The sequence below is a fragment of the Xyrauchen texanus genome, chromosome 34 (genome assembly GCF_025860055.1).
Source record: "Xyrauchen texanus isolate HMW12.3.18 chromosome 34, RBS_HiC_50CHRs, whole genome shotgun sequence".
In the NCBI taxonomy this organism is placed as follows: domain Eukaryota; kingdom Metazoa; phylum Chordata; class Actinopteri; order Cypriniformes; family Catostomidae; genus Xyrauchen; species Xyrauchen texanus.
Window position 1 is genome coordinate 6,011,283 of NC_068309.1, and position 27,834 is coordinate 6,039,116.

General features: G+C 37.9%; 2 protein-coding genes across 5 annotated transcripts; one reads left to right on the forward strand and one right to left on the reverse strand.

Moving 5' to 3' along the window:
* Positions 1-1,365: 1,365 nt before the first annotated feature.
* LOC127627891 (uncharacterized) lies at positions 1,366-21,846 on the reverse strand. Of its 4 annotated transcripts, XR_007968593.1 has the most exons (11): positions 13,076-14,018; positions 9,265-9,324; positions 6,652-6,749; positions 6,041-6,478; positions 5,773-5,909; positions 5,600-5,693; positions 5,333-5,444; positions 4,726-4,949; positions 4,415-4,579; positions 3,714-3,841; positions 1,366-3,426 (listed from the first exon to the last, which is right to left on the reverse strand). XR_007968593.1 is itself a non-coding variant. In XM_052104491.1 (8 exons), the coding sequence occupies exons 3-8, from the start codon at positions 6,173-6,175 to the stop codon at positions 4,575-4,577; spliced, it is 714 nt and encodes a 237-aa protein (XP_051960451.1). In that variant the 5' UTR covers positions 6,176-6,478; positions 6,652-6,749; positions 13,076-14,028; the 3' UTR covers positions 4,437-4,574. The 4 variants fall into 4 exon arrangements, 1 of the variants encoding a protein (XP_051960451.1); XR_007968592.1 differs by lacking the exons at positions 9,265-9,324; positions 13,076-14,018 and adding an exon at positions 21,719-21,846; XR_007968591.1 differs by lacking the exon at positions 9,265-9,324.
* stbd1 (starch binding domain 1) lies at positions 21,724-27,834 on the forward strand. The gene is made up of 2 exons (XM_052104489.1): positions 21,724-22,112; positions 25,722-27,834. The coding sequence occupies exons 1-2, from the start codon at positions 21,851-21,853 to the stop codon at positions 27,203-27,205; spliced, it is 1,746 nt and encodes a 581-aa protein (XP_051960449.1). The 5' UTR covers positions 21,724-21,850; the 3' UTR covers positions 27,206-27,834.

Genomic DNA, 27,834 nt, shown 5'->3' on the forward strand with positions numbered 1-27,834 from the left:
AAAGAACTAGGTCGCGAGTACAAGCGGCCGAAATGGGCTTCCTCAGAAGGGTGGCGGGCTTCTCCCTTAGAGATAGGGTGAGAAGCTCAGTCATTCGTGAGGAGCTCGGAGTAGAGCCGCTGCTCCTTTGCATCGAAAGGAGTCGGTTGAGGTGGTTTGGGCATCTGGTAAGGATGCCCCCTGGCCGCCTCCCTAGGGAGGTGTTTCAGGCACGTCCAGCTGGGAGGAGGCCTCGGGGAAGACCCAGGACTAGGTGGAGAGATTACATCTCTACACTGGCCTGGGAACGCCTCGGGGTCCCCCAGTCAGAGCTGGTTAATGTGGCTCGGGATAGGGAAGTTTGGGGCCCCCTGCTGGAGCAGCTGCCCCCGCGACCCGACTTCGGATAAGCGGTTGAAGATGGATGGATGGATGGATGTGCAACACTTGCAGAAAGGCACCAGCTTCTCCAAGCCTATTTAAGGGCTGGAAACCTCTTTCAGCTTTCTGTGTTTTAGTTTATAGTATTATAGTGTCAGTGTCTTTATTAGTTAACATGAGCTACTCATGAACCATTCTTTAACAACAGCTTATTAATTTATGCCCTTACATATTTTTTAATAGGTGAATCCATGACCCCAAGCAAGTGGATGTTGTCAGTCGAAAGGGAAGTTGTCCTGGGCCCATGTTCAGAGGCATTTGTTGAGAGCCTTGCAGCATTGTTTGTGACCTTTTACAACTTAAAACTTGCTTATCAGGATGAAGCTGCATGCACGCCGGACATTCAGAGGTATATCAGAGCATAAACTCTTACTCAATATTTATTGTAGACATCCAAATTTTCTTGACTTTTTAGGTTTATCAGGATTAGATATTTTGTGGAAACGTTTTCAAACAAACAAGAAAAAATTGCTAACTGCACACTGAATTGAGTACACACAATAAATTTGTACGAGTAAAATTTACTCAAATTGAAGAAAATTTTACTCTTATGCCAGATAACATTTGGTCCCTCTCTGAAAAGAGTAGAAGTTACTCTTTTGATAGAGCTGTTTTTCCATACTTAATTATGCTCAATTTAGAGATAATATTTTACTCTTTCCTGTGATATTTGACTCTATTGAGTGTTTTTTTTTATTTTACTCAGTTCAGAGCTAAAAGAAACTGACTCTGCTATTTTTTTTAACTCTGTTCAGAGGAACTTCAAATTTACTCTGCCACAATTTACTTCCCCTACAGAGTTGTTTATCATAATATATGAGTGAACTACAAAGAATAACTTCATATAACAGAATTCATGTTTTACCCTCAAAAAGCCCTAAAATATAAATGAAAAACTTGCTTTTCAGTCTGAAAATAAAATCAACAACAAACTGTATACTCATGTCTCACAATTTTATTTTTCAAGCACCTGTTTATACAATAATACACTTACACAATTCACTTGTGATCATAAAAAATTTAATAAATTATTAAAACAATAATACTAAAAAAAAAATAGTGATATTGATAATGTAAAAGAGGAGACAAAGAAGAATTACATGAAACAATATGGTACAATAAACAAATCAGCATCACAACCATAAGACATCAGAATGTCAAACAACTTGTGCAAAATATCTTTAATCTCCAAAAAGAAGGTGCTTCTGTGGTATGTGCATGTCACGAACCCCGCTCCCTCGCTCCGCCCCCTTGAGCTTGTACGCTCTTTTTCCTCCCTCGGGCTTCCACGCCCGTTTTGCTCGTTCGAGCTTGCACGCTCGTTTTTGCTCCTACGAGCTCACATGCTCGTAGACTATCTCCCCCCTCGGGCACACATGCACTCCGCGAGAGTACTCGCTCGCTTCCCGCTCTCATCCAGAACATTATGACCACCTGCACTCGTCCCAATCACCACGTCATTGTTTACACCTGCACTCGCGTCATCTGCACTCCTGTTCATTGTTTACACCTGCACTCGTCACTATAAATACCACAGCACTTCCGTTTCACAGGGGTTGGTTATTGTATTTAGATTCCCGTGTCTTTGCCCCCCGCTAGTCTCGTCTAGTTTTGACCCCCCTGTGATTCGTTACCCCTTAGCTTGCCAGCCTCTCTTGTTCCCCTAGCTCCCCTGTTAGTTTACCCGCCTCTCGATCCTGTTTACCCCGGCTTTGACCCTCGCTCCCCTCGACTACTCTCCCGGATTTGCCCACTAGTTACTCTCATTCTGATTACCCCGGCTTTTGACCCTACGCTTCCCTCGACAACTCTTCACTGGATTTGCCCTTTGTACTTTTGCCTGCACTACTTTATATTAATAAAGCAGTTTTCATCCGACATTGTGACTGTCTCATCTTGTGTGTGTGTGTTCAGGTTACAGTGCAACTTTGTAAGCATGGATATGTTCAGCTAAACAAAACGTTTTCAGTGCAGTTGTTATCAAAAGGACCTGCTCAACTTTGATAACAATATTCTGGATTACATGAAATACAGGCATGTCATTCTGAACTTGAACACAAACCGCTAACCCTAACCGATAAGTATTTCCACAGCGCTTGACCCATTTCACATTTAGGACCTTAGTCCACATAGGCACATGAAGTTTCTCAGCCATCTCAGCACCAACTTCCATTTCATTCAAGGGAGCCATTTTCCCAGGACCTAATTTCATGTCATTTGGATCAAATGTTTGCCAAATATAAGCCATTTGGCATTGGTGTTTCTTTGCTAATGTTTTCGTTATGTTTTTAAAGCTTTTCAACTGCTTTTTTAAAAAGTTATGGGGTAATGCACCATACAATTATGCTTCGGCAACAAGTTCTTACCAGGAAACAAATGCTTAAACAAACTGTGGTGCTCTGTAATCAGGTGTTTCAAATAAATGGTGATACCAGTGGATATAACTTAAGAAAACACAATAAAATGAAAAAATACCAGTGCTGATCATTAGGATGCACAAGATCTCCAAATATAATGGGTAGATGACGCAATAAACACCAGCTCTGAGTGGCATTTAAGCCCAGGTCATTGGAACCCTCTCTTAATGAATCAGACTTTTTCCTGGACAAAGGCCATGAACTAACTTAAAGTGCCTTATCAGGGCATTGGCACTAGCATGCCCCCTTTTACAAATGAAACATCATCTGCTCACTGGCGCATTCTAGCTCTCAACTCAGCCACTCTGGGATTCACCTTGGTGGTTTCAACATCTATGTCATAGACAGTGGTTTGCAGAAAGCTATACACATTGGTCAATTCCTGACAGTATGAAGTGCCAAAGACAAAGTGAGCTTTGAAAAGCTCATCAACACATGCCAGTAAATTAGAGGCCTTACAGGGTAGAGCATGTTGGTCAATTACAATAAAACAAGACTGGACCCTACTTCTCTTTGGCCCAACAACAAGTAGATATGGCTGGAGTCTCTCTCCAATGCTATCCAAGTGCCCTTGGATACTGGTACCAGTCTGTAAAAGAATGAAAGCACATTAGTGCCAATGTAACTTAACAGATAAAGTCAATATACAGCATGAATAAAGATACAGTGATGTCTTCCACCAAAGTTTCTCTATTACATACTTCCAATAGATTGTTACTAAGTATGTGTTAAGTAGAAAAGTATAGCACAAGAACAATAATTTAAAAGGACAGGCAATCTTTAAGAACCTGTCTGAGAAGCAATTAATTTCAAGGTCACATAGTAACACAACATTATGTACTAGTGTCATTTCATCTGCTTCATCAGTAGCTTCACCTTGATGAATTTTACAAGACAATCACATGCTTGTCTAGCTTATATTTTTCCCGGTCTTTTGCGGCCTTGACTTGAGGGTGGCAAAAGGTGAACCAGCATCAGAATGGAAGACATATCGCTGTCCCAACCTGGAGACATGAAAAAAAATAAACAAAAACAAAAAAGAAATAGGCTATTAGGTTTGGTTTTTAGGTAGAAGGGGTTGAACCTACTCTCCTACTCATTTTAACTTGACTTAACTTGGATGATGTGCTGGTATAAATACATTAACCACTCCAGTACTTTAGTTTATACTGCACACAGATTCAGTATTAACATGGCCAAGTCTTGATGACTACAGATGTGTGGATTAATTAGGTGAAACCTCTACAGATATTGAAATGCAGTCATAAAGTTAAACTTTATCTAAAACATATCAACCATGCGTTTGTTATTCAGAGTCCCAAATGAAAACAATTTCAAACTGTAAATCTGTAACTCCTGAACTTGGCCTTTGAGAAAAGATCAGGGAAGAAATGTTAGGGAAACAGGTCATTTTCATTCTGACAGTTTACCCATTGCAAGTCTGTGTTGCATAACTTGCATATGAATCATGCATGTCTAATGGGTAAAGTTGTGACCACAATTGATCTGAATAATGCTATGCTTGTCATGAATGCATAACTTTTAAATAATTTAGGGTATAGCACAATATAGTTTACCTTCAACTTCAGTGGCTTCAGCATTTTGGATGAGGTCTTGGAGCCCACTAGTCTGTGTGAGGCCACGGCTCTGTGCAATAACCTGTGGTTTTATGTTGGTAGACCACTTCTCCAACAACTTGCAGAGGTCGCATCACCAAATAGAAGTCCAAAATCTTGATCAATCTGTACAAAATGCCAAAGATAATTAAAATAGGTACCACAGTAGGAACTCACTTTGTTTATCTACGAGTCTGTGTTACTGCAGAACAACAATAGCACTTGATTTCATATTTGTATGTTTGTTTTAAGAATTGAAACATACCACATACCAAGCCTGGTATATCCATGAATCGTGGGAAAATGGATAGAATATCAGATGCCTCTTTAGGGTTGTGCAGCATCTTCTGACGATAGGCCAGTGTTAACCTCATCTTTTCCTTTACCACTGCCTTGTCAGCTATATGCTTCATCAGGGCAATTGCTTCCTTACACTGACGTTCATCATTCAACCAGCTGTCTTCTTTGTATGGATCCCTGTCAGCAGTTGGCCCACCTGAAAGTGTTTAAGACAATATGAAAACCACATTTGTAGTTCCTTTTCTTTCCAAAGCACAACAAATTCATACCAACACAAGATGCATGACAGGAAATAACATGGAAAAAAGGATATATCCCAGAGTGACATTTAAATTTGCCCAACGTTGATGATTATCCAAAGCATGTTTGCATTTAAAAAGAACAGAGATTATATTTTGTAGAGATACTATGTAACACTTGACCTCATTCACAAAATGACTTAATGACAGACCAATTTGGAACAAAAGATAACTTCAAAAACAAGTCACAAATCAAGTTGTGTTCATTTTAAATAAAAAAGGTTAATCAAGCCTTGCAACCAAGCTAATAAAAACACTGACTAAAGATCAAATATTGCACCTGTTTGTGGTTGCCGTGGGCGTTTCAACCGTCCCTCTGATCCTTCTTTCTGCAGCGTTTTAATTCTCCATGCCAAATATCCACTTCCATCTTCTGCATTGTAATAATGCTCCTATGACCAGAACAATACACATACCTAGTAGTTATACATTACATAACTAAGGAAATAAATGCCATATCTATTATAATGTAGATAATCTTTATTCTGCAATATACAGCGTATATCCTCCTGAAAATTGAAAAGATTGAGAGGCAAAAGCTACTTACATAACCAAGTTTGTTCCTGGGGTCAGCCAAGTATGGGAATAGGGAGATGATTCCCTTTGCATATTCTTCCTTCAAACGTCGAGAAGGGCTTGTTCTACACACAAAAACATAAACCAATTACAACCCATAACATCATAAAAATCAATTTACAAATCACTGTAAGAACAACCTACCCATGTTCATTTGTCAAATGTGCTACCAAGATTTTCACCATGTCACGTCTTCTGCCATCTGAAAGACTTTTAGTGCGAGCGTATTCATTTATGACCTTCTCGCCTCCAGGGCTGCTCTTTAGGATATCTTCGACCATCTGGAGTGGGGAATGATGTAATATTGAGCAGAGATGAAAAATGTACAATTGACACGTGTATATAGTTCCAAATGTCTTTACTATTTAAGTCATTCTATATGTAATTCAGAGGCAAGATTGGTGATTCTTACTTGGGCAAGACGACGTTCCTCAACTCTATTTTTTTTAGGAGGACTTCTAATCAACATTGCTGTGTCATCAGTCTCAGACGTGCCCCCAGCATCTCCTAATGAGCTTGAGCTTAAAGAATCTTCAATATAAACCATATCAGTGGTCTGATTATCTGTTCATACTACTTTGATAGCACGCTACACAGCTATTGAGAATAAGTCCAATAGACATATTAGCCTGTGCAAATCAGTGAATTGGTGAATATTGCTGAGAATAAACACAAAACTTGGTAAACTGTTTGACATGCTTATCAAAACTTGCTGTGCCTGGGATGAAAATTTCTAAGACACCAAGGTCTGGTCGTGTCAGCAGATATTTGAATGCTTCCTCGTCAACTTCTGTCTTCGAGTTATCAAAGACTTTAACGTCCATTGTAGGAAGATCAAACTTCTTGCCAACTGAAGGAAGACATTGGCAAATTGACAAAGGACAGCAATGCCAAAAAACTCAAACAGTTATTTTTATACCCCATAAGATACAATCATACACTTATTATATTACTATTAAAAACAAAATTTTCAGAGGGAAAATATTAATGATATTAACAATGTTAAAGTTTGTTATTTCTCACCACATTCCAAAAATGTCTGAAATGTAAAAGGTGTTGGAGAAAAAATATATTTCTTGCTATCTTTGAACTTCACTCTGACAGTGTTGTTGGTTTGCATCCTGAAGGAAACAAAAAGACAAAGTTACACAACTAGGCGATAACACTCACAGTCAGATGAAAAAAAGAACATTCGGTAACACTTTAGAATACTGTTCCATCATTAATGAATAACTACACAGGAATAAATGAGTAAAGCACTATTAACATTCTAGTAACTACTATTAACTAACAGGAAATTCTGATTAACGAATTAGCAAGTATTAGCGCTCAGTTGAATGAGGTAGTTCACTATTAGCTAATCAATAAAAAATGTGTCATACCTCCCAGAGGACTACTAAGAACTGCTGTATACAGGTTAGTAATTAATGTGAATAATGTATAATATAAGGTAATGGTAACCCACAAGTAATGACTCAAGTATTACCAAATCCATCTGAAGGAATTACTAATCAAAATCTTACAAAAATCTCAAAAACTTCAGTCAATATTAGGGAGTTATCATGCTTTTCACTTTAGAATACCGATCAAAATAATTAGTAATTCCCCAAAGCAATATCTTAAGGAGGTCATTTAAATGCTCCATAATCATTGCGGGCTCCCTTTAAACAATGCACTAGATGCAGTGGATAGCAGTGCGCAATGATTTACATTTTCTATAGCCAACTTTTTAGAAATGCGCTTTTAAAAATGCTAAACACAAGGATGGAAACCCAGCATAGAGCTCAGTCTGTAGGCAATAGGCATTGCTAAATACTACACATCATCTGTATAATAATTACACAATCTGTACATTTGTTTATTGTAAACATGGAAGGCTAAATATTTTCATATTTACATTTCTGATAAAGTTAACCACCTGTCCCTTCCAGATACAACCCATGGAAAGTTTAAATATAATGTGATTTTAACAGGTGACCACACCTACACCGCCATCTAGTGGATTGGACAATCATTACATTTGGCTCCTACACCCCGGGCCCATAATTGTAATAATGTAAATTCACAATTAAACAACATACATAAAAAGAGCCACAAATGTCTTTGTATGGGAATTCCGATTCAGCTTCAGTGCTCAGCTTCCAGCAGTAAACAGATTTTGGACACAGGCCTATCCAGCTGCCCTGTTTTTGTCTTAAGTTGGACTGATCGAACAAATACATTTTTATCAGGATAGGTTTTAATTAATCTTCCTGTCAACCAGGAGCCACGAGGAGCTACAGGATCCATGATGGCAACAATGTCTCCCACGGTAAAGCTTCTTCGTGGTTATATCCATTTGTGTAATGGTAAATATTTCCTTACCCATCTTTTCCAGAAGAGATCTGACAAGTATTGTACCTGTCTCCATCATTTCTTGATGTACAAATCTCCATCAAACACTCCAGGAATCATTAGTGGTTAAGACTTTAGAAGGAGAATATGATTAGGTGTAAGAGCCTCAAGATCATTCACATCATCAGAGGCTTTATTAATGGGACGGGCGTTAAGGATTGTTTCTATTTAACACTGAAGAGTTTGAAAGCTTTCATCATCCATAGATTGTTGTCTGATGGTTGAATACAACACATTTTTTACAAGCTGAATAAGCCTGTCCTAAATTCCACCGATATGAGACCCGGCAGGAGGGTTGAAGTCCTCTTGATGACAATGCATGCTGGATTTTGTTATGGTCAAACCCAGCTACTGCTTCCCTTAGCTTCTGCTCAGCTCCGACAAACTTTTTACCATTTATCTGATCTCAACAGGGCAACTTGACCATGACAACACATAAACCGGCAAATGGCATTAATACAGGAGTCTGTATTTAAAGTATCAGCCATCCCATCTGTACAGCCCTGCTTGCCATGCAGGTGAAAATTACCCTGTAGCGTTTAACTGTTTCTCGACCTCTCTTGATTTCAATGGGCCCAAAGTAGTCAACGCCAATGTTTGTGAATGGTGGTAAATCTGGTAAAACTCTCTCTGCTGGCAAGTCAGACATGTTTTGCTCTACGACAATTTCCTTGACGACGACGTATGACACAGTAAGAGATTATTTTCCGACAAGCAGAATTAGCATTAGTTATCCAGTAACGCTTACGGAGAAATGGCAACATATAATTTCTTCCTGCATGGTCCAGTTGCTGATGTACGTGCTTCAAGATAAGTCGAGAAATAGCCTTGTCCTTGGACAATATTATTGGACGTCTTCCGTCTTTTTAGCAAGTCTCCCTCCTACTCTCAAAAAAACATTTTCCAGCACTGGATCAAGCCTAAAGATGTCACTTTTTTCTTGACAGTAGCTTCTGCTTTCAATGCAATAATCTCATCAGAAAATCTCTCTTGTTGATAATACTGAATAATAGCAGTTTCTGCTCTCATGAGATCATCAGCAATGATTTGCCATCCATTTTTGCCTTCATCCTTGTTGCATGAAATCTGTTTACTTCAGTGTCTAGAACTTCTTTTGCACAAGTAGACGCCTGTAAAGCCCTCCTCTGTTTCACAAGCTGCATAAGCATCTACTTGGCCTTGAGTATCCATGCTACAGGGGTTTTAATCTTGCAAAATCAGAAAAATAGCTTAGAAACTGACCTCTGGGTCATCTGGAGGTATTGACAACTGATTCCTGTTGTACTTGGGCCATTCTTCTTCCTTTAAAAGAAAATTAGGTCCCTTAAGCCATCTCTTACATGCTAAAAATTCTTCAGCACATAGATTCAAACTTGACTTTATATGCCTCAATTGCACAACATCTGTTGAGTCTCTTATGACAGCCACTCTATTTGCTACTAAGGTGCGGAACCACTTAGTTTCATTTTTGATACATCTCAGTACAGTCATGCTGTCTGTCCAGAACACAGATGCGTTCAAATTAATCTGCAACTCCCTTTTTTAGCATTCTATCAAAAAGAACAGCAGCTGTATGTTCCAACCTCGGGATTGTCATCTGCTTTAATAGAGCAACTCTTGACTTTCCTAACATAAATGCAACTGCAGTCCATTTTCCACTATTCACCTACTTCAAGTATGACACTGTCCCATAGCCACACTCGCTGGCATCAGAGAAGTGGTGGAGCTGAGCGTGTTCGGATGGTCCAAAGTCCTTGGGCTTTACACACCGGTCTACTTTGATTTTTTTTTTATTTGATTTGAAATCTTTATTTCGAACATGGAAAAGAAAGTATATAAAAATATAAAACAATGTTTAAAAACATAAGAGAAAAAAAACAAAACAAATGAGCAGCAAAAAAATATATATACTTCTTTCCTGTTGACATACTTCTATTACATGTGCGAAAAGGAGTAGGAAGAAGTAAAACTTATATACTCCTACCCCCGTAATTCTTACAGTCATTCAATTTACAATTTTTATATTATTATTATCATGTTGTTGTATACATCCATACACACATATATATATATATATATATATATATATATATATACATACACATACACACATGCATACCCACATACACATCATTGTGACCACTGACAAGTATTTATTTCTCTAACCTCAATTATGTACTTATTCAAGCAGCAAAAAAATAAAAATAAAAATAAAAATACAACCAAAAATAACAAAGCAAACAAACAAAGAAAAACAACATAAACAATGGAGCACTCCTACTTTCACTACAGTGCTTCTTGATACCTCTTGAAAATAATTTCTCTATACATTTTTTTAAATAGGAATATGTTTGAGCATTGCTTTAGTTTATCATTTAGTTTATTCCACAATTTAACCCCACAAATTGATAAACATAATCTTTTCCTTGTTGTTCTAAATCTATTATTCTTAAAATGTCCCCTTCCTCTTAAATTGTACTCTCCCTCCCTCTCAGAAAACATCTTTTGTATATTCCCAGGCAATAGGCTATTTCTTGCTTTGAACATGAATACTGCAATTTGGTATTCGATTAGATCTTGAATTTTTAACAATTTAGACTGCAAAAATAATAAATTTGTGTGATCACGAAATCCAACGTTGTGGAAGATTCTCATGACTCTTTTTTTGCATTATAACTAGTGGCTGTAGTGACTGTAGATAAGTGCTTCCCCAAACCTCTACACAATAATTCAAATAAGGTAACAATAATGAACAGTACAAAATGCGAAGTGATTTAAGCTCCAGTATGTGCTTAGCTCTTGCTAGGACTGCAGTAGTTTTGGACAGTTTGGTTTTGATGTATTTTATGTGAGGCTTCCAGCAAATCTTCTCATCTATGATCACTCCAAGGAATTTATTTTCATGTACTCTTTCTATGTTAACACCCTCTATCTGTATCTGTGCTTGATGATTTGACTTACTTTTTCCGAATACCATGAATGTAGTTTTACTCAAATTTATTGATAACCTATTTATGTCAAACCATTGTTTTATTTTCTTGAATTCTGAAGTGATTAATTCCAAGAGTTGCTGTAAGCTGTCCCCTGAACCAAATATGTTTGTATCATCAGCAAATAATACAAAATTAAATACTTCAGATATTTTACAAATATCATTGATGTATAATAAAAACAACTTTGGTCCCAACACTGACCTCTGGGGGACACCACAAGTCATGCCCGGACATTCAGACGAATAATCTCCCATCTTCACAAATTGTTGTCTGTCTCTCAGATAACTACTTACCCAGTTTAGAACTACCCCCCTGATCCCAATTCGTTACAGTTTCCTGATTAATATTTCATGATTTATTGTATCAAATGCTTTTTTTAAATCAATGAATACCCCAACTGCATATTTCTTTTTGTCTGTGGAGTTTGTGATTTCTTCAATGAGTTCCGTTAGTGCTAGTGATGTTGAACTATTTTTTCTAAATCCATATTGGCTTTCAGTGAGTAGTTTATTTGTATCGATGAATATCTCTAATCTGTTGTTAAATAGTTTTTCTAAAATTTTTGAAAATTGTGGCAGTAGAGAGACAGGCCTGTAATTTGTGAAGTGGTGTTTATTTCCAGTTTTGTATAGAGGAATGACTTTTGCTATTTTAATTTTTGTTGGAAATTGACCGGTTAGAAATGATAAATTGCAGATAGTCGTTAGTGGTTTGGCGATCCCCTCTATTACTTTTTGTATAATTTTTATGTCTATTCCATCATGATCAGTGGATGGTTTGTTTTTGCATCCTTTAACAATATCTATTATTTCTTTTTCATCAACTGCTGTCAGAAATATTGAACTGGGATTTCTTTCTATTCAGTTATTATATCTACTTTCTAATGTTTGTGGAACTGGGATTTGTTTAGCTAAGTTTGGTCCCACGTTTGCAAAAAAATTATTGAAATCATTAACCACATCCTCCATGTTATTGATATTTTTATCATTATCAATAAAGTAATGGGGATAAGTAGCCTGTCTAGTATTATTTTTAATAATATTATTTAAAATGTTCCACATACCTTTAATATTGTTTTTATTCTTATCTAATAGTTTTGTGTAATATTCTTTCTTACAAGTTCTCATAATACTGGTTAACTTATTCTTATATTTCTTATATCTATTTTCGGTCTCTATAGTTCTGTGTTTTATGAATTCTCTATAAAGTGTATTTTTCTTTTTACAGGCGTTTTGTAATCCCTTGGAAATCCACGTGCTATCATTTTGTTTTTGTTTCCTACTGTATATTTTAATTGGGCAATTTCTATCATATAATAATTTAAATATTCTTAGGAATTCGTCATATGCTTTGTCAACATCTTTTTCATTATTAATAAACTCATGACTTTTTGGCTAGTTTTTGTAAATGTCTCTTCTATCCAGTCCTTAAATATGTCAATATTCAATCCTGGTGACCTGTATATGCAACTTACAATAATATTTTTCTTTTTTTCCATATATATTTTTATTGTGACACATTCCAGCAAATTATCCACCACCATTGACATTTTTTCCACCACCTTATAATTTAAATCCTTGTCCACATACAGTGTCACACCACCCCCGCTCTTATTTACTCTGTTAATAGAAGACATTTCATATCCTTCAATTTCAAAATCTGATCCCTTTTCACTATTTATCCAAGTTTCTGTTATTGCAATTATGTTAAAGTGCTGTTTCAATTGATTTAGATAGTGTTTTATGCTGTGAAAGTTGGCATACAGACTTCTGCTGTTAAAGTTGATAATGGATAATTGCTGTTCGGTCTTGATTGAACTGTTAAACTGTTCATCAGTGTAATAATGGCAGTTATTGTTGATGTTAGCAAAGAAGTTGTTCACAGGATCAATGTCATTTTCCATGTCTTGTAAGTGATGTTCAGTGTACTGAAAGGTGTTTAGTTCTAAGTGCTCGTATTCGACCACCCTTTGTATTGAGTGACTATCTCCGTTATGTGTGTGCGTTTTATTTCGTGACATAGTGAGATTAAAATTTATCATCAACATATCATAGGCCTACCTGTTTATGTATTAATGTTAGCTGGCCTTGGTTGTTTTGGTGTGCTGGACCGGGGATAAATGATCAGTTTGTCCTGTCGTAAATAGGCAATGTCCCCCTTTTCTCTCGCAGCTCTTAAATCCGGCATGAGTTCTTTTCTTTTCCTTCTGACTGCCTCTGTGAAGTCTTCATTGATGTATATTCTGGAACCTTTCAGATTTCTGGTTCTTTGTAATATTTCCATTCTATCCTTATGCCTTAGGAATTTTACGACAATTGGCCGCGGTCGGTTTCTTCCAGTTTTTCCTGTGCGGTGGGCCCTCTCCACCTCCACCTCGCATTGCAACTGTAATTTTTCCTTCAAGTTTTTTTACCTTCTCCTCCGTCTCTGACCAGGTCTCTCCCTGTGACTCCTGTATCCCATCAAATACCAGGTTATTTCGCCTGGATTGGCTCTCCAGATACTCAATTTTGTCCGTGACAGCCAGCAAGCTGTCACAGACTTTAAAAATATCTGTTTGCATCAAGGTACTGCGTTCTTTCAGATCTGTTGTCTCCGTTTTAATGTCATCCACTTCTTTTTGTGTATATTGCAGACTGGTTTTTATTTCTTCTAGTTCCCTGGTTATTGATTCTAGTCTAGTGTTCGTGGATTCCATTATTAGTTTGACAAATCCTTTGAAGTTGCTGTGTTGTTGTTCCAGTAGTGCGGTAAACATTACTTTTTGTTGCTGCAGCAGTTCATTTACATTGCCGATTGTCACATATTCGTCTTCCTGTTTTGCCTCTTTTTTTGGAGGCATGTTGTAGACTCAAACGGCTCAGGTTGGTCTTTTGGCTCCTTCCGTTTCAGTTGAAATTCTTCTGTGTTGAGGCAGGTAAGGAATGAGGATCTACCCACAAAGCAAAACACAGGGAACCTAGCACAGAGCCAACTTTCATTTCTGCTATGCAGTGCAAGTTAGCCAGTCATCTCGTCCATCGCTGAGAGAAGACCTGTGGAATCTTATCAACCCAGCCAACATTTCACTTGCACATCTCTTGGAGCACCTGATTTACAGGCAGAGTTAATGGTGAAAGAAACCCCAAGGGGTCATAGATGGAACTAACCACAGACAACATGACACGTCTTGTGTGAGGATGCTCCTTTATGGATAACCTAAAGGTGCTTTTTCCGTGCACCAGTGCAGACAAGTACTCTATCCATTGGCAGATCATATTTATCCAAGTCAAGCTCTTTGATTGCCTTTGATCTATGTTCCTCTGGAATGTTGGACATAACGACGTGACTATTACTCATCTATTTTGATGATTTAAATCCTCCCTTGGCACAAGCAGCAATGAGATTCTGAGCCATATGGAGTGCTTCAGCTACTGTAGGAAAAGATGTTAAACAGTCCTCCATATAAAAGTTCTGAAGAATAGTATTCAAAACACAAGGGTCAAACTGTGCTTGATGGTCTTGCAGACAAGCCACCTTTGTTGCTGTTAATACTCAGTTTGAAGCATTTGCATTTCCAGCTATTAATTATGAGTTTCAATGGCTTCCTTGCACAATGTTTCAAAACTCTGACTTACTGATTTACATTGCTTTTGCAAATTCTCAATAGACAATGAAACACACTTGTCAGGCACTGTTTCTTTCAGTAACTTCTGAATTACTTTCAACATCATCATCTTTTGCACTCGTGAATTCATCATTATTAATTTTTCCAATGATGCTCATTGCGCACATAAGCGTGTTGCTTTTAAGATCATGTTCAATAAACAAGCCACAAAGTGAAAATAATACTGAACAGAGAGAGATCCAATTCAACTCAACAAAATGCAGTAAGCTGAAAGCATTACTGATGGTAGAACAACAATCATTCGAACTCAGGCCGTGATTCAATTTCAGACTTCATCCTGTATCATCAGCACACAATGCGATAAATATAGCTCAATGAAGGAGAGGTTCACTCACCAGCGTTTCGTAGGGCTTTGGAGTGGCTCTGCATTCTCAAGTTTAAAGCATAAACACTCAGTTCAAGACGGCAAGACTCTGCAACGCATCAGGTAAGCGATGCGCACTCCAACTCTGCCATATGCGCAAGTCGAAACCTTTTCCATTCACAGAATTCCTCTGTCTATTCCAAACGATATCCTCTTAGTCCGAGAAGGTTCTTACTTTTGTAGTGGCTTTCCTATAAGCCAGGGCATGGTGATAAGATGTTCTTTACTCAAAGTTTGGAATAAACAATGTCCACACAGCGATATCAATTTCAAACGCTTTGTTGTCCATTTAATGAAATATATATCTTACAGAGATTAAAGTATGTGGATCTATGGTAAGAACCAAATGTTCCCACCACCTGTCCCTTCCTGATACAACCCACAGGAAGTTTAAATATCATGTGAAAAATTGCCAGTAAGACTTTAAATTGAATGTATTTCTGATAGAATGGCATTGTTATTATAAGATGGTAAAGCTTTGCAAAAATAATAAAGCAAAAATATTTGTTAAAATGTTTGCTTTATCTAACTTAACAGATTAATTACTTTTTCTTTGGAAAACCTTTTTTCATTACTATTATTTACCTACTTTTATTGTGCTTTTGTTATTGTTGTTTTTTTTGTATGTTTGCATTGTATCTGAACATATTTAACAATATAGCCAATGTTGCCTCACAAAAGTCGCCACACGCACGGTTCACTCAGTTACAAAGCATGGGATGCACAAACTGATATATAATACAGAACTGGATTGCTCATGACGTCATATCAGTGAAGCCACTGTGCCGCCATATTGCAATGCCCACATATTCCAATGTGACTATTGACTTAATAAGAAATCATTTCACTTCAGCGAGTAAACATTAGTCAATCAACGATTTTATATCTGAAATCTGCATGCACATCCCTACAATGCAAACATCCTTAACATGTAATTCTTTATTTAAAGTCAGGAGTGAGTTATGTGTATCTGTATCCAACAGTGTCCACCTCTAACAAACTTCATCTGCGAACAGATCAGCTGAATGTAAACAAGTTCACTGGAACTGAGGTAAGATACAAATTGACATATTCAGACTTATTTATTGTGAACATTGAAGTGTTTGTTCAGAGTTACTTGTTTTATGTTTTCATTAAAAAGTGCCTTGAATAAGAGTGTTCTCTCTCTCTCTCTATTTCTGTATCACACTCGCAGCGCCTGAGGGAAACACACAGAGCAAAGATGGTTAATTAAACTAATATGCTGGGTTTAAACGGCAAACGAACATGTATTTATGACATGTGTCCATGTATGACTACAGAGTGCACTTTTAAAAAAATATTTTTTTTTAAGAAATCCCAGCATGATATTTTTAATTCTCTTTCGGGGGTAAGGACGTATTGTCACCTTAAACTCACAGATATTACATCTTTTCCTACTTACACAACTTTTGGACAGTTTTGCCCTTTCCTTTGGTGATTGTTGTGCTGCACTGATAGACTAAATACTGGGTCAGGTGGATGCTCTGATATCGTGGTCCGCATAACGAATATTATCCATAACAAGCTAATTAAATATAAAACATGATTGTCACTAGAGGGCAAAATGCAACTGTTGTGTCCGCAGGTTGGAGATGGTGAAACGGGGGTGTTTTCGCCTGTCAGTCATTGACGCTCTATGAGAGTTTGTGCATACCAAGATGGCCGCTAGAACACTCCTGGTGGCAGTTTAACATTGTGTCAGCGATCCAGTTCTATATCAGTGGATGCACACCGCCACACGAATAGACATTTTCACAGACTGTTATGATACATTTTTTGACACTGGAATTAGTTTAAAAAAATGTTTTACCACAGCTGCATAAATAATGTTACATATCCCCCAGCTAGATTTTTTTGGTCATCAATATTTGGAGATTTAAATTTGGAGAACAGTTGATGAATTCTTTGTTAATAATAAAACAAAGGAAGTTTCATATAAACGAATGCATAGAATTTATCCTGTGAAACATGATTTGTAACATTTCAAATTGCAAAATGATTTATTGTGTGAATTCTGTAAATATGATAAAGAAACCATTTATTATTTCATTGTATTTACTCAAAGATGTGTTGTGTTGATGTTGAAAATGTCATTAAAAGGAAAATCAATATAGATATAAAACTAGATGGGACTGAAATAATGATTCATATAAATGAATGTGGGATTGAAAAGGATATATCATTCTATTACTAGTTTTATTGGGGAAGTTTAATTCTAATTCAAAATTGATAGATAAATGGGATCTTATCTCTTTGATTATTTGTTTTGTTTTATAATACTGGCATTATTGTATTTATTCGTTTAATATTTCTGTATATTATTATTATTTGAATAACTGAATCCTTTGTACCTGAGATAGAAATTATACAAATGTTGATTTTGTATTTTTTCTCTCTCGATGTTATGTATGTTAATATGCGGTTTAAATCAAACATTTAAAAACCCGGTCTGGCGAAGTCAAAACGCACTTCCGCCAACGCCGCGATGACGTCATTTTTTCGCGCGCAAACTCGAGTATTGTTTTTTTATTTTTTATTTTTCCAGTGGTAAAACATGGTTAAGCATTTTTTTTCTTCTCTTTCTTTTATTATAGAATAAGAACTTTACAACAAAATAAACATACAGAGGATCACAATGTACTCACTGTTACAATCATATTAGCATCAAAGATTATAAACCGAAAGAGAGGAAGTAAGAAAAATAAAATAATAATAATAAACCAAATAAAGCCAGGGGTTAAAATGGATCAACTCGAGTATAAACCAGGCTTCAGTCTCCTACAGCAACAGCGCATTTAATGACCTTGAACAAAAAGGAAAATGACAAATAATTATTTTATTTCTAAACAAATGTGATCATTTCAGGTATTTTTATTAGCTACATAAATTTGTACAGTTTAAAAAATATTAGATCAAATTGCTTTGAAATCCAACTTTGGACATTGGACGCAAAGATCTCATGAATCAGGAATATTTTGCAGTGTAAAGTGACAAATAGGTGTTAAGGAAAGTACTGGTGTAGTTTTTGTTGCTGAAAGTGTTTTGGGAGAAAATAAGTTCTCAGCACTCGGTTCTATTTTTGTTATTTTTAATGAGCTTTATAAATAAAGTTGACGTTTTACTAACACTTTGGGGCCTTTAGCCTGTTGTACCATTATCTCCATAATTATTTTGCTACTGTGGCAAACAAATGAAACACTGTTGTTTATACTAAAGTGTACTGGCAGGTGGCAGCAGATAGTCTTTATTTTGTTAAGTAGAACATTAATACCTATGAATCTGATGGCATGAAATGCATTTTGGATACTACAACTAAATGCAATGCAAGTTTAAATCTTGTAATTGCTTTTAAATACTTCTAAAACAGAAACTGCATCAGAGAGGTTACCAGATGGGGTTATCATTAGTACAAAGAAATGATTAAATAAAGTGCAGTAAAGTGGCTTCCCAAAATCTGTTGGATCTCCTAAATTCCACTGATGTTTGACAGTGCTTATTGATTACCCTTACAAATACCCCAATCAGTAGATTATACCCTAATGTAACGGTTTTCAACATAGAGGGCAAAGATCAAATGATGACATGTTTGCAATCTTTGTATTTGAACACTGACATTAACAATTACAATCAACTGAAGAAATTGTTTAGACTGATGAAAATGTCTCTTTGAAGAAAAAATAAAATCTCACTTACAATACTCTAAAAGATCTCTTATTTGAATGCATTACTGACCTACAGTACCATTATATTTTAAAGATTTCACAAAACATTCTTGTGACAAACAAACCTGCCTGACTACAAACTACATGAGCCTACAGAATACAAAGAATGTCTCATATCTCTCTAAAGCTTGTGAATTAAAATTAGTCATTTTTTCTTTATGCAGCCCTGCATATTTCCACTAAATATTTAGAAGGCACAGAGACTGTTCAGAGCAGCCTTAACTCGGCAATGTAAAGACACATTTACACTGAAATAATCTGATGCTATAGAAACATCCAAATCTAAACACCCAAAGCAAACTATCTGATCAATTTAGGTTATCAGATATTTTTGTGCTGGTTTATTCAAGAATAAGTTCCACATTTAATCAATAACTGAACTTTGACAGCCCTATCTTGAGCAAAAGATCATATCAGCCATACTGAGCATGACAGCAAGAGAGCTGCAGTGTGTATTTCTGACCTAGTTATCCTTTTAGAGACAAATCTGCCGAAAATGATTTAAAAAAGGTGGTGAGGAAGCCTTTTACCACACACTTGGGGTAAAATAGCCACACACATTTGGGGCAAAAAAAAAAGGTCCATACACTTGGTGTAAAAAAGGATCACGCACACTTGGGGTGAAAAAAGGGCCACGCACACTTGGGGTGAAAAAAGGGCCACGCACACTTGGGGCAAAAGGGCCACACACACTTGGGGTGAAAAAAGGGCCACACACACTTGGGGCAAAAGGGCCACACACACTTGGGGTGAAAAAAGGGCCACGCACACTTGGGGCAAAAGGGCCACACACACTTGGGGTGAAAAAAGGGCCACGCACAATTGGGGCAAAAGGGCCACACACACTTGGGGTGAAAAAAGGGCCACGCACACTTGGGGTGAAAAAAGGGCCACGCACACTTGGGGTGAAAAAAGGGCCACGCACACTTGGGGTGAAAAAAGGGCCACGCACACTTGGGGTGAAAAAAGGGCCACGCACACTTGGGGTGAAAAAGGGCCACGCACACTTGGGGTGAAAAAAGGGCCACGCACACTTGGGGTGAAAAAAGGGCCACGCACACTTGGGGTGAAAAAAGGGCCACGCACACTTGGGGTGAAAAAAGGGCCACGCACACTTGGGTGAAAATAAAGGGCCACGCACACTTGGGTGAAAATAAAGGGCCACGCACACTTGGGTGAAAATAAAGGGCCACGCACACTTGGGGTGAAAAAAGGGCCACGCACACTTGGGGTGAAAAAAAGGGCCACGCACACTTGGGGTGAAAAAAAAGGGCCACGCTTACACTTGGGGTGAAAAAAAAGGGCCACGCACACTTGGGGTGAAAAAAGGGCCACGCACACTTGGGGTGAAAAAAAGGGCCACGCACACTTGGGGTGAAAAAAAAGGGCCACGCACACTTGGGGTGAAAAAAAGGGCCACGCACACTTGGGGTGAAAAAAGGGCCATGCACACTTGGGGCAAAAGGGCCATACACACTTGGGGTGAAAAAAGGGCCACGCACACTTGGGGTGAAAAAAGGGCCACGCACACTTGGGGTGAAAAAAGGGCCACGCACACTTGGGGTGAAAAAAGGGCCACGCACACTTGGGTGAAAATAAAGGGCCACGCACACTTGGGGTGAAAAAAGGGCCACGCACACTTGGGGTGAAAAAAGGGCCACGCACACTTGGGGTGAAAATAAAGGGCCACGCACACTTGGGGTGAAAAAAGGGCCACGCACACTTGGGGTGAAAAAAGGGCCACGCACACTTGGGGTGAAAAAAAAGGGCCACGTTATAGGGGCAATAGTTATAGGGCACAATTTGTCAACAGTTGCAAAAACTTTTGAGACAGCTAGATGCTTTTTTCAGTAAAAAATTAAGATAACACTCACTCAAAATAACTACTTCAGAAAAGGGTGCACAATTTCCTTTTAATTTCAAACGCATTTGGCATTTTAAAACATCTAAAGTATTTTCTCAACAAATGAATCTCTGTTGTGATTGGATCAGTCAATGTGAGCCCAATCTTTCCTCTTTTGAAAGTCGCTTTGGATAAAAGCATCTGCCAAAAGAATAAATGTAAATTTGAACATTTTCAGAACAAATCTACTTACCTTACTTAAAAAAAAACTAATTGGCATTTTATGGGGGCCTTTAGCCCCTGCCACAGGGTGGCTTTTTTTTTTTTTAACCCAAATACCATCATTTTACTTACAGGACAGTTAATAAAAAATAAAAATAAAAAAAAACATTTGATTTGATGACATTGAATAAAAAATAAAAAATATATAAATAATTATTTTATCTCAAAATATATGTGATCATTTCAGGTATTTTTATTAGCTACATACATTTCCTATATTTAAAAAAAAAATACATAAAAAATTACCTAAAATGCCTAAAAAAAAAAAAAAATCAACCTTTAGACACCAAACGCAATGATCTCATGGATCAGGAAAATGTAGTGTTTAGGAAAGTACTGTGGTAGTTTTTGTTGCCATTTAGTATTTTGGGAGAAAATAAAATCAAAGGAGCCTTTTACCCACAGACCTTTAGCCCTGTTATATCATACTTTTGGGGGAAATGTTGTTAATTTGTTAGTTAGTTAAATCTAACAAAAAAGTATATAGCTCCTCAAAGGAAGTATAGTAAATAAATAAGGTTAATATTGTTTACTTTTTCGAACAGCATTTGTGGCATAATAATGCTGATTCCACAATAAATAATTTCGACTAAATAAAAACAAAAATGGGAGGTGACAAAGAGGCACTTACATAAAAGTTTACATTATTTTCTTGTTAAAACTCATGTATTATTTTAGATGTAAAGTTGTATAAATAATGCTTTGAGAGAGAGAGAGAGAGAGAGTGAGCGAGAGAGAGAGAGAGTGAGAGAGAGAGAGAGAGAGAGAGAGAGAGAGAGATCAGCTGATAAGCCACATGCTCACCTGATTGCTGGACCTGCTTTTCATCTCCTGCCGCATCAAAGGCTCATTTCGCTCGAGGCTCTGAGATGAAGTGACCCGCTGCACCTGTACATCAACATTAAAGCCTTTTCTACCCACATTCAAACCATTGCAATGAAAAAGAGCAACCCGATTGCGCTGGACCGGCGCGATATTCATTCCCTGCTGGATCTAATCGGTGGGTACGGTGCTGTGGTCGCCGCGGGGATCATTGCCATGCTGTCGGTGTTCGCGGCGTTCTTCATTTACCGATCCGTTAGAGGTCAGCGCCGGAAGGATGGCGAGAATAACGGGAAGGAAACGACAGCAGCATCGGAAGGGAGTTTGGCTCGGAAGAGGAGGAAAGAGATAGAAAATCAACCTACCGAGTCAACAGGTAAAAACAAGACGATTATTAAACCGTTTTCAGAGGGGTATAAAGTATTAACGTAACGTCGATGCGCTCACGTGGGATGTTCCATGGTCTTTCTTGATTATTATGTAAACGCTGTTGTTTGCGTATTTAACCAGTACGGACTCATTCAGGTGTGTTACTTAGGGTTGCCAACCGTCCCGTAAAATACGGGATCGTCCCGTATTTAACGATGCAATTATACGCCCCGCATCTAATCAATAAGGGACGCGATTTGCCCCGTATTTAAGCTGGGCAGATGGCATCACGATGAAATCGTTACAGAAAGCTAATTTAACATTGATATAAGTAGGAAATGTTGCCTTTGGTGGGTAAGGGACCGTCTGAAAAGTCCACACAGTGTGCTAAATCTGTGTATATAAAGGTTCAATAAGGTGTACAAAATTACACAGAGTCTCAATGTATGAAAACAAACACTGAGTCATAAAGACAAGAAGTACACTGAAGGAAATATATAGGCTAGGCGCATATATATATATATATATATGTATATGTATGGAAATTTCTCATTTTAGTATATTAAAAATGTCGTTTTATTAATAACTCAACGCATCTATTGCTAAAAGTGTGGAGGATGTGGTAAAGCACAATTATATTTTTCTGATGCTTTGAAATATGTAATTTGATTGTAACCTTGACCAACCATTTTGGAGATTAAGGTCTTTCCTCGTTCAAATAGATAGGAGCTGTTCTTTCATGCGCAAGTATCCATAGAATATAGCTGCTTGGTTGCGTTCCCAAGATGGCGGCCGAGAGGACTGACTTGAAAGGAACTTTCAGAACCAAAATATAATTTACTCACCCCCATGCCATCCCAGATGTGAGTGACTTTCTTCTACTGAGCACAAATATTTTTAGAAGAATATCTCCGCTCTGTAGGCCCATACAATGCAAGTGAATGGTGACCAGAACTCCCAAAAGCACCAAAAAGCAAATAAAGTCAGCAAAAACATAATACATCAGTCTCCAGTGGTTTAAACAATGTCTTCTGAAGTGATCCAGTTTGTTTTGAGTAAGTACGGACCAAAATATAACTAATTTTTGACTGTACATCTTGACAACGGTCTCCTTGGCGATCACGTTTTCCAGCTCGATTACACTTTCTATGCGCATGCTTCAAACACAAGCAAGAGTAATCGAGCTTGAAATCATGATCATGCCTAGAGACAGCAATGATGAGATAAAGGAGTTACATTTTGGTCTGTTCTCACCCAAAACCAACTGGATGGCTTCAGAAGACATGGATTAAATTACTGGAGTTCTTTGGATTACTTTTATGCTGCCTTTTATATCCTTTTAGGTGCTTTTTTCCTTCACTTGCATTGTATGGACCTAAAGGGCTGAGATATTCTTCTAAAAATCTTCATTACACATCTGGGATGGCATGAGGGTGAGTAAATGATGAGAGAGAATTTTTTTCTTGAAGAAGAATAACGTGAGCTCCACCTTCTTCACTCCTATTGATTGTCGCTCCCGAAAGTCGTTTCTCATTTGCATAAAGTTAAACTTTTCTCAACTTTGTTGTGTCACTTGCCACGGCTACATCTAGTCGCCAGAGATCATTGTCGCTTGTGGTGTTGCCGAAGTCGACAGCTCTCATTGAGCATGAATGAGAGCTAGTCGCCTTGTCACTGCATGCGTGTCCGGGGCTTTAGGATTGATTCGCCCATCCCTAATTAGATCCTTGGCTATGTTTAGAATAGCATACTTTAGGGGGCCTGGGTAGCTCAGTGGTAAAAGATGCTGGCTACCTCCCCTGAGGTTCGCCATAGCATGCTGAGTGACTCCAGCCAGGTCTCCTAAGCAACCAAATTGGCCCGGTTGTTAGGGAGGGTAGAGTCACATGGGGTAACAACCTCGTGTTCACTATAATGTGGTTAGTTCTTGGTGGGACGCGTGGTGAGTTAAGCGTGGATGCTGCGGTGGATGCGTGAAGCCTCCACATGTGCCATGTCTCCGTGGCAACGCGCTCAACAAGCCACGTGATAAGATGCGTGTGTTGACGGTCTCTGACGGGGAGACGGATGGGATTCGTTCTCCACCAACCGGATTGAGGCGAATCACTACGCAACCATGAGGACTTAAAAGCACATTGGGAATTGGGCATTCCAAATTGGGAGAAAAAGGGGAAGGGGAAAAAAATTGTACACTACTTGCGTTAGTGTGTGTGTATATATATATATATATGGAATTGCAAATCTAGTTGATTTGGCTATTAAGTTTGGTAAGTTGATTCATTTGAATTGAAGTTGTAAACGCATGACATCTTATCCAAGTTTTTTGCAGTCTCCTGTGTTGCTTTGACTTTACAAATGGTTGACATGCTGCTCGGTTGCAGCTGATTTTTGGTTGATTTATTAATGGATGAGTCAACATTGAATTCAGGTCCTTCAGCAGATAACCTATTTTAGCTGCAGGTCATGTTTACACAGGACATGTTGGGAGGGTGACTTTTGAAATGTATTCCACTACAGATTATAGAACAAGTGCTGTAAAACGTCATTTGTAATGTATTAATGGATTACTCAAGGTCAGTAATGTAATCTAAATACTTTGATTACTACTTCAGCACTGGTAGCTAATTTTTTTTTCACTTGTTTTGACCATAAAAACTGCCAATACAGTAAAACAAAATACATGTGTTAAAAATACATTCTTTGAAAAACCGAAATATCTTCTGCAGTGTTGTTTCTAAAACAAGATAAATCAAACTGTTACAGGAAGAACATGCAAAAATGATCAAGAAATATGATTTTTGCCCTAATATCAAAGGTCTTACTAGAAAAAAGAAATTATGATCCAACGTGAATTTTCTTGATGTGATTGTGTCTGGTAACATTTGCATGTAAAATGGCTAGAAATAGCATTTTAGCTTGGTGTAAAGCTAACAATTTCACAAGGTTTATTTCTATTTCTTCTGCTACAAACTGCCTTCAAACGTACTTCTCTGTCTGCTCATATGAATGTAACAAATCATAAGTGTTTCACCGCTGTTCAAATGCACTTTGGATCGCATCATTTATATGTATAAATGTTTTCCATCTGAAAGGACTAAATATTAAATGAAATAAATGACAAAGTGCAAAGTAATCTCGTCAGTAATTTAAAATACTTTTTGAATGTAACTGCATTCTAATTACCAATTATTTAAATTGTAACTGTAGTGGAATACTGTTACTTATATTTTGTATTTTAAATGCGTAAACCCGTTACAAGAATTCCGTTACTCCCCAAAACTGTGTTTACATAAATGATTTTGGACATAAACCGTTTCACTTACTTTTTTCATGATTTTATAGATATATTCCACTTACAAAAATGTACTGTGATGTGAACACAGTTCCACAATAGTATCAGATTACCATTCCAAGGCATTTTGATACATACATACAATGGTACTGAATTATACAATATTAGTTGGTGTCAGAACAGGGACAATGAAACAATTAAAACATTAAAAATTTGACAAGATGGATATAAAGGAAGATGTTCTTTTAAAGAGTATCCTTACCAAAATAAATGTATCATTTAAAGTGAATGTGACTCTGCTAAAGCATTTTTGTTTTCTTGTAGTTGAGCATCAGGATGGAAAACTGAATAAGGGTTGCAGTGAATTCAGAGGCGATATAAACCTCTCAGTCACCAACAACATACTCCTTCCTACTGAGAAAGACCTGAATGAAGCCACTTTCAAGGACCTGGAAGAAATTACAGATGAGCTCCTAACGGAATTAGAAGACAAAACGGATTCTGATCTGGATCAATGCATGGAAATGGATCCTGATGAGCCTGACGATAACACTGAATGTGAGGATAATTTTCAACACAAGGATGACCATGAAGGATGTGAGGAGAATGCCTGTAAGAATTTGGCTGATGTGAGTGTACGGTCCACCCAGTGTGAGGCCAATGAGTCTGACGAGTCTGAGAAGGGGCCGGGTGGAGATGCAGATGAGCCATCTGAAACTGAAAGTGCTCAAGAGATCATTAATCAGAGACATCAAGATGTCCCTACTTGTAAACCTCAGGAAGATTTGCTAGATCATACCTACACTAATCAAAGCAATTCTACTCAAGTCCAAGTCATGGACCAATCCAAGCATGGTAGGATCCAATTTGAAGAAGGCAATAAAACCGTGTCAACGGTGGGGGAAGTGGAGAACGCATACAAAAAGCTTGAAGATCATCACGATTGCCGTTTTCCTCACACAAATGACTTTGATTGCTGTTGCGGTGTTAAGCAGACAGATACGGCGGACAAAATGAAGAACCAGCCATGGTTTTGCAGTGGATGCTACTCCAAAGATGCAATGAAATATCACTACCAAGAACACAGAAACAGGGTTTGCTACCACAATGAGCCCTTGCACCAAAACTTCCTGGGTTTCCACACTGGTAATACCTTCATCGATGGATCTTTCACAAAGGCCTGCCTCTCAAGCGAGTCCAGTGAGAAGAAAGTGGATGAGAAAGGTGCATCAATGGCAAAAAAACAGGAAAAGAATGAGATTAGTATCATGGATGCCATTATGGACAACAACGAGTGGCTAAATGTAGGTGGGCCAGAGTTGCGAGATCTTCCTTGGCTAACGCCGGCTGCGACTTGTTCTCCGTTGTCTATTGACGAAAAATGCACACAAAGTGAAAACGATGAGTTTGAAACGATTGTCACACTGGGGCAAGTCAACACTAGTTTAGTCGAAGAAGAAGATGACGACTTGGCATATAAAAGAGTCGCAACTGTTCCGCCTTTGCCACAACCGGTTAACGTCACCTTCAGGATTCACTACATCACCTACTCTCCAAGCCAGCTGGTCGCTGTTACTGGGAGCCTGCAGGAGTTGGGAGCCTGGGAGAGCTTTGTTCCGCTCAGCAGAGCCAAGGATGGGTTTTGGTCCAACACCATCACCCTCCCCATGGAGAGCCAACTGGAGTGGAAGTTTGTCCTGGTAGAGGACGGAAAGATCTGCCGCTGGGAGGAGTGTGGAAACCGCTTTCTTGTTTTAGCAAGGCAAGGTGAAGAGGTCTATCTTGATGAGTGCTGGGCATGTTCTTGATCTCAGAGGAGATTGTCTCCTTTCAACTCTATACAGCAATAATAATCCCTAGTGCATTACTTGGATCCAATATGTAAGGTTATATTGTAATGTTATTAATGAATTGTTCTGATAAAGCATGAGGCTGTGGAACTGTTACTATAGTAATACGATTATACGATTACTAATATGCATTTTTTTAACCTTAATAAATAATGTGCTTATGGGTTGATTGTATCCAGTTGTATTGAAAGTGTCTGTCATTGAGACTATAACCCTGTTACAGCAACATACCAAAATATTGAAAATCGACCCAAAAAAAAAAAAAGTCTTGTTGGTTATTCCATTTATTTAGCCAAATTTCAGAAATGTCCCTGGCTCAAAATATAGTTTTTTGTCGGGAGCATCTTTAGTTGATTCATACCAGATTTTGTGCAAATTAAATGGCTTGGATATTTAAAATAAAGCAAAGTGGGAGAAACTGTTTCTTGTGGAAATGAATATGCATGTGAGCATTTCATTTGGGATCACTAAATAATTCGGAAGATACATTTATTTTGATTCTAGCCCATACGGTTCCAGAGTTGTTAATGTGCTATTTATAGTGCCAACTAGTGACAGATGGATATGTGTGAGCACCTGAGTAGTCT

What these genes read in the sequence shown, in the direction of transcription:
- LOC127627891 (XM_052104491.1), bottom strand. Translation starts at nt 6,175, where the DNA reads ATGGTTTATATTGAAGATTCTTTAAGCTCAAGCTCATTAGGAGATGCT. An exon ending in AGGAACGTCGTCTTGCCCAA is followed by an intron (nt 5,910 to 6,040) that starts GTAAGAATCACC and finishes TCCCCACTCCAG; the next exon opens with ATGGTCGAAGATATCCTAAA. An exon ending in CCCACGGCAACCACAAACAG is followed by an intron (nt 4,950 to 5,332) that starts GTGCAATATTTG and finishes AAACACTTTCAG; the next exon opens with GTGGGCCAACTGCTGACAGG.
- stbd1 (XM_052104489.1), top strand. Translation starts at nt 21,851, where the DNA reads ATGAAAAAGAGCAACCCGATTGCGCTGGACCGGCGCGATATTCATTCC. An exon ending in TCAACCTACCGAGTCAACAG is followed by an intron (nt 22,113 to 25,721) that starts GTAAAAACAAGA and finishes GTTTTCTTGTAG; the next exon opens with TTGAGCATCAGGATGGAAAA.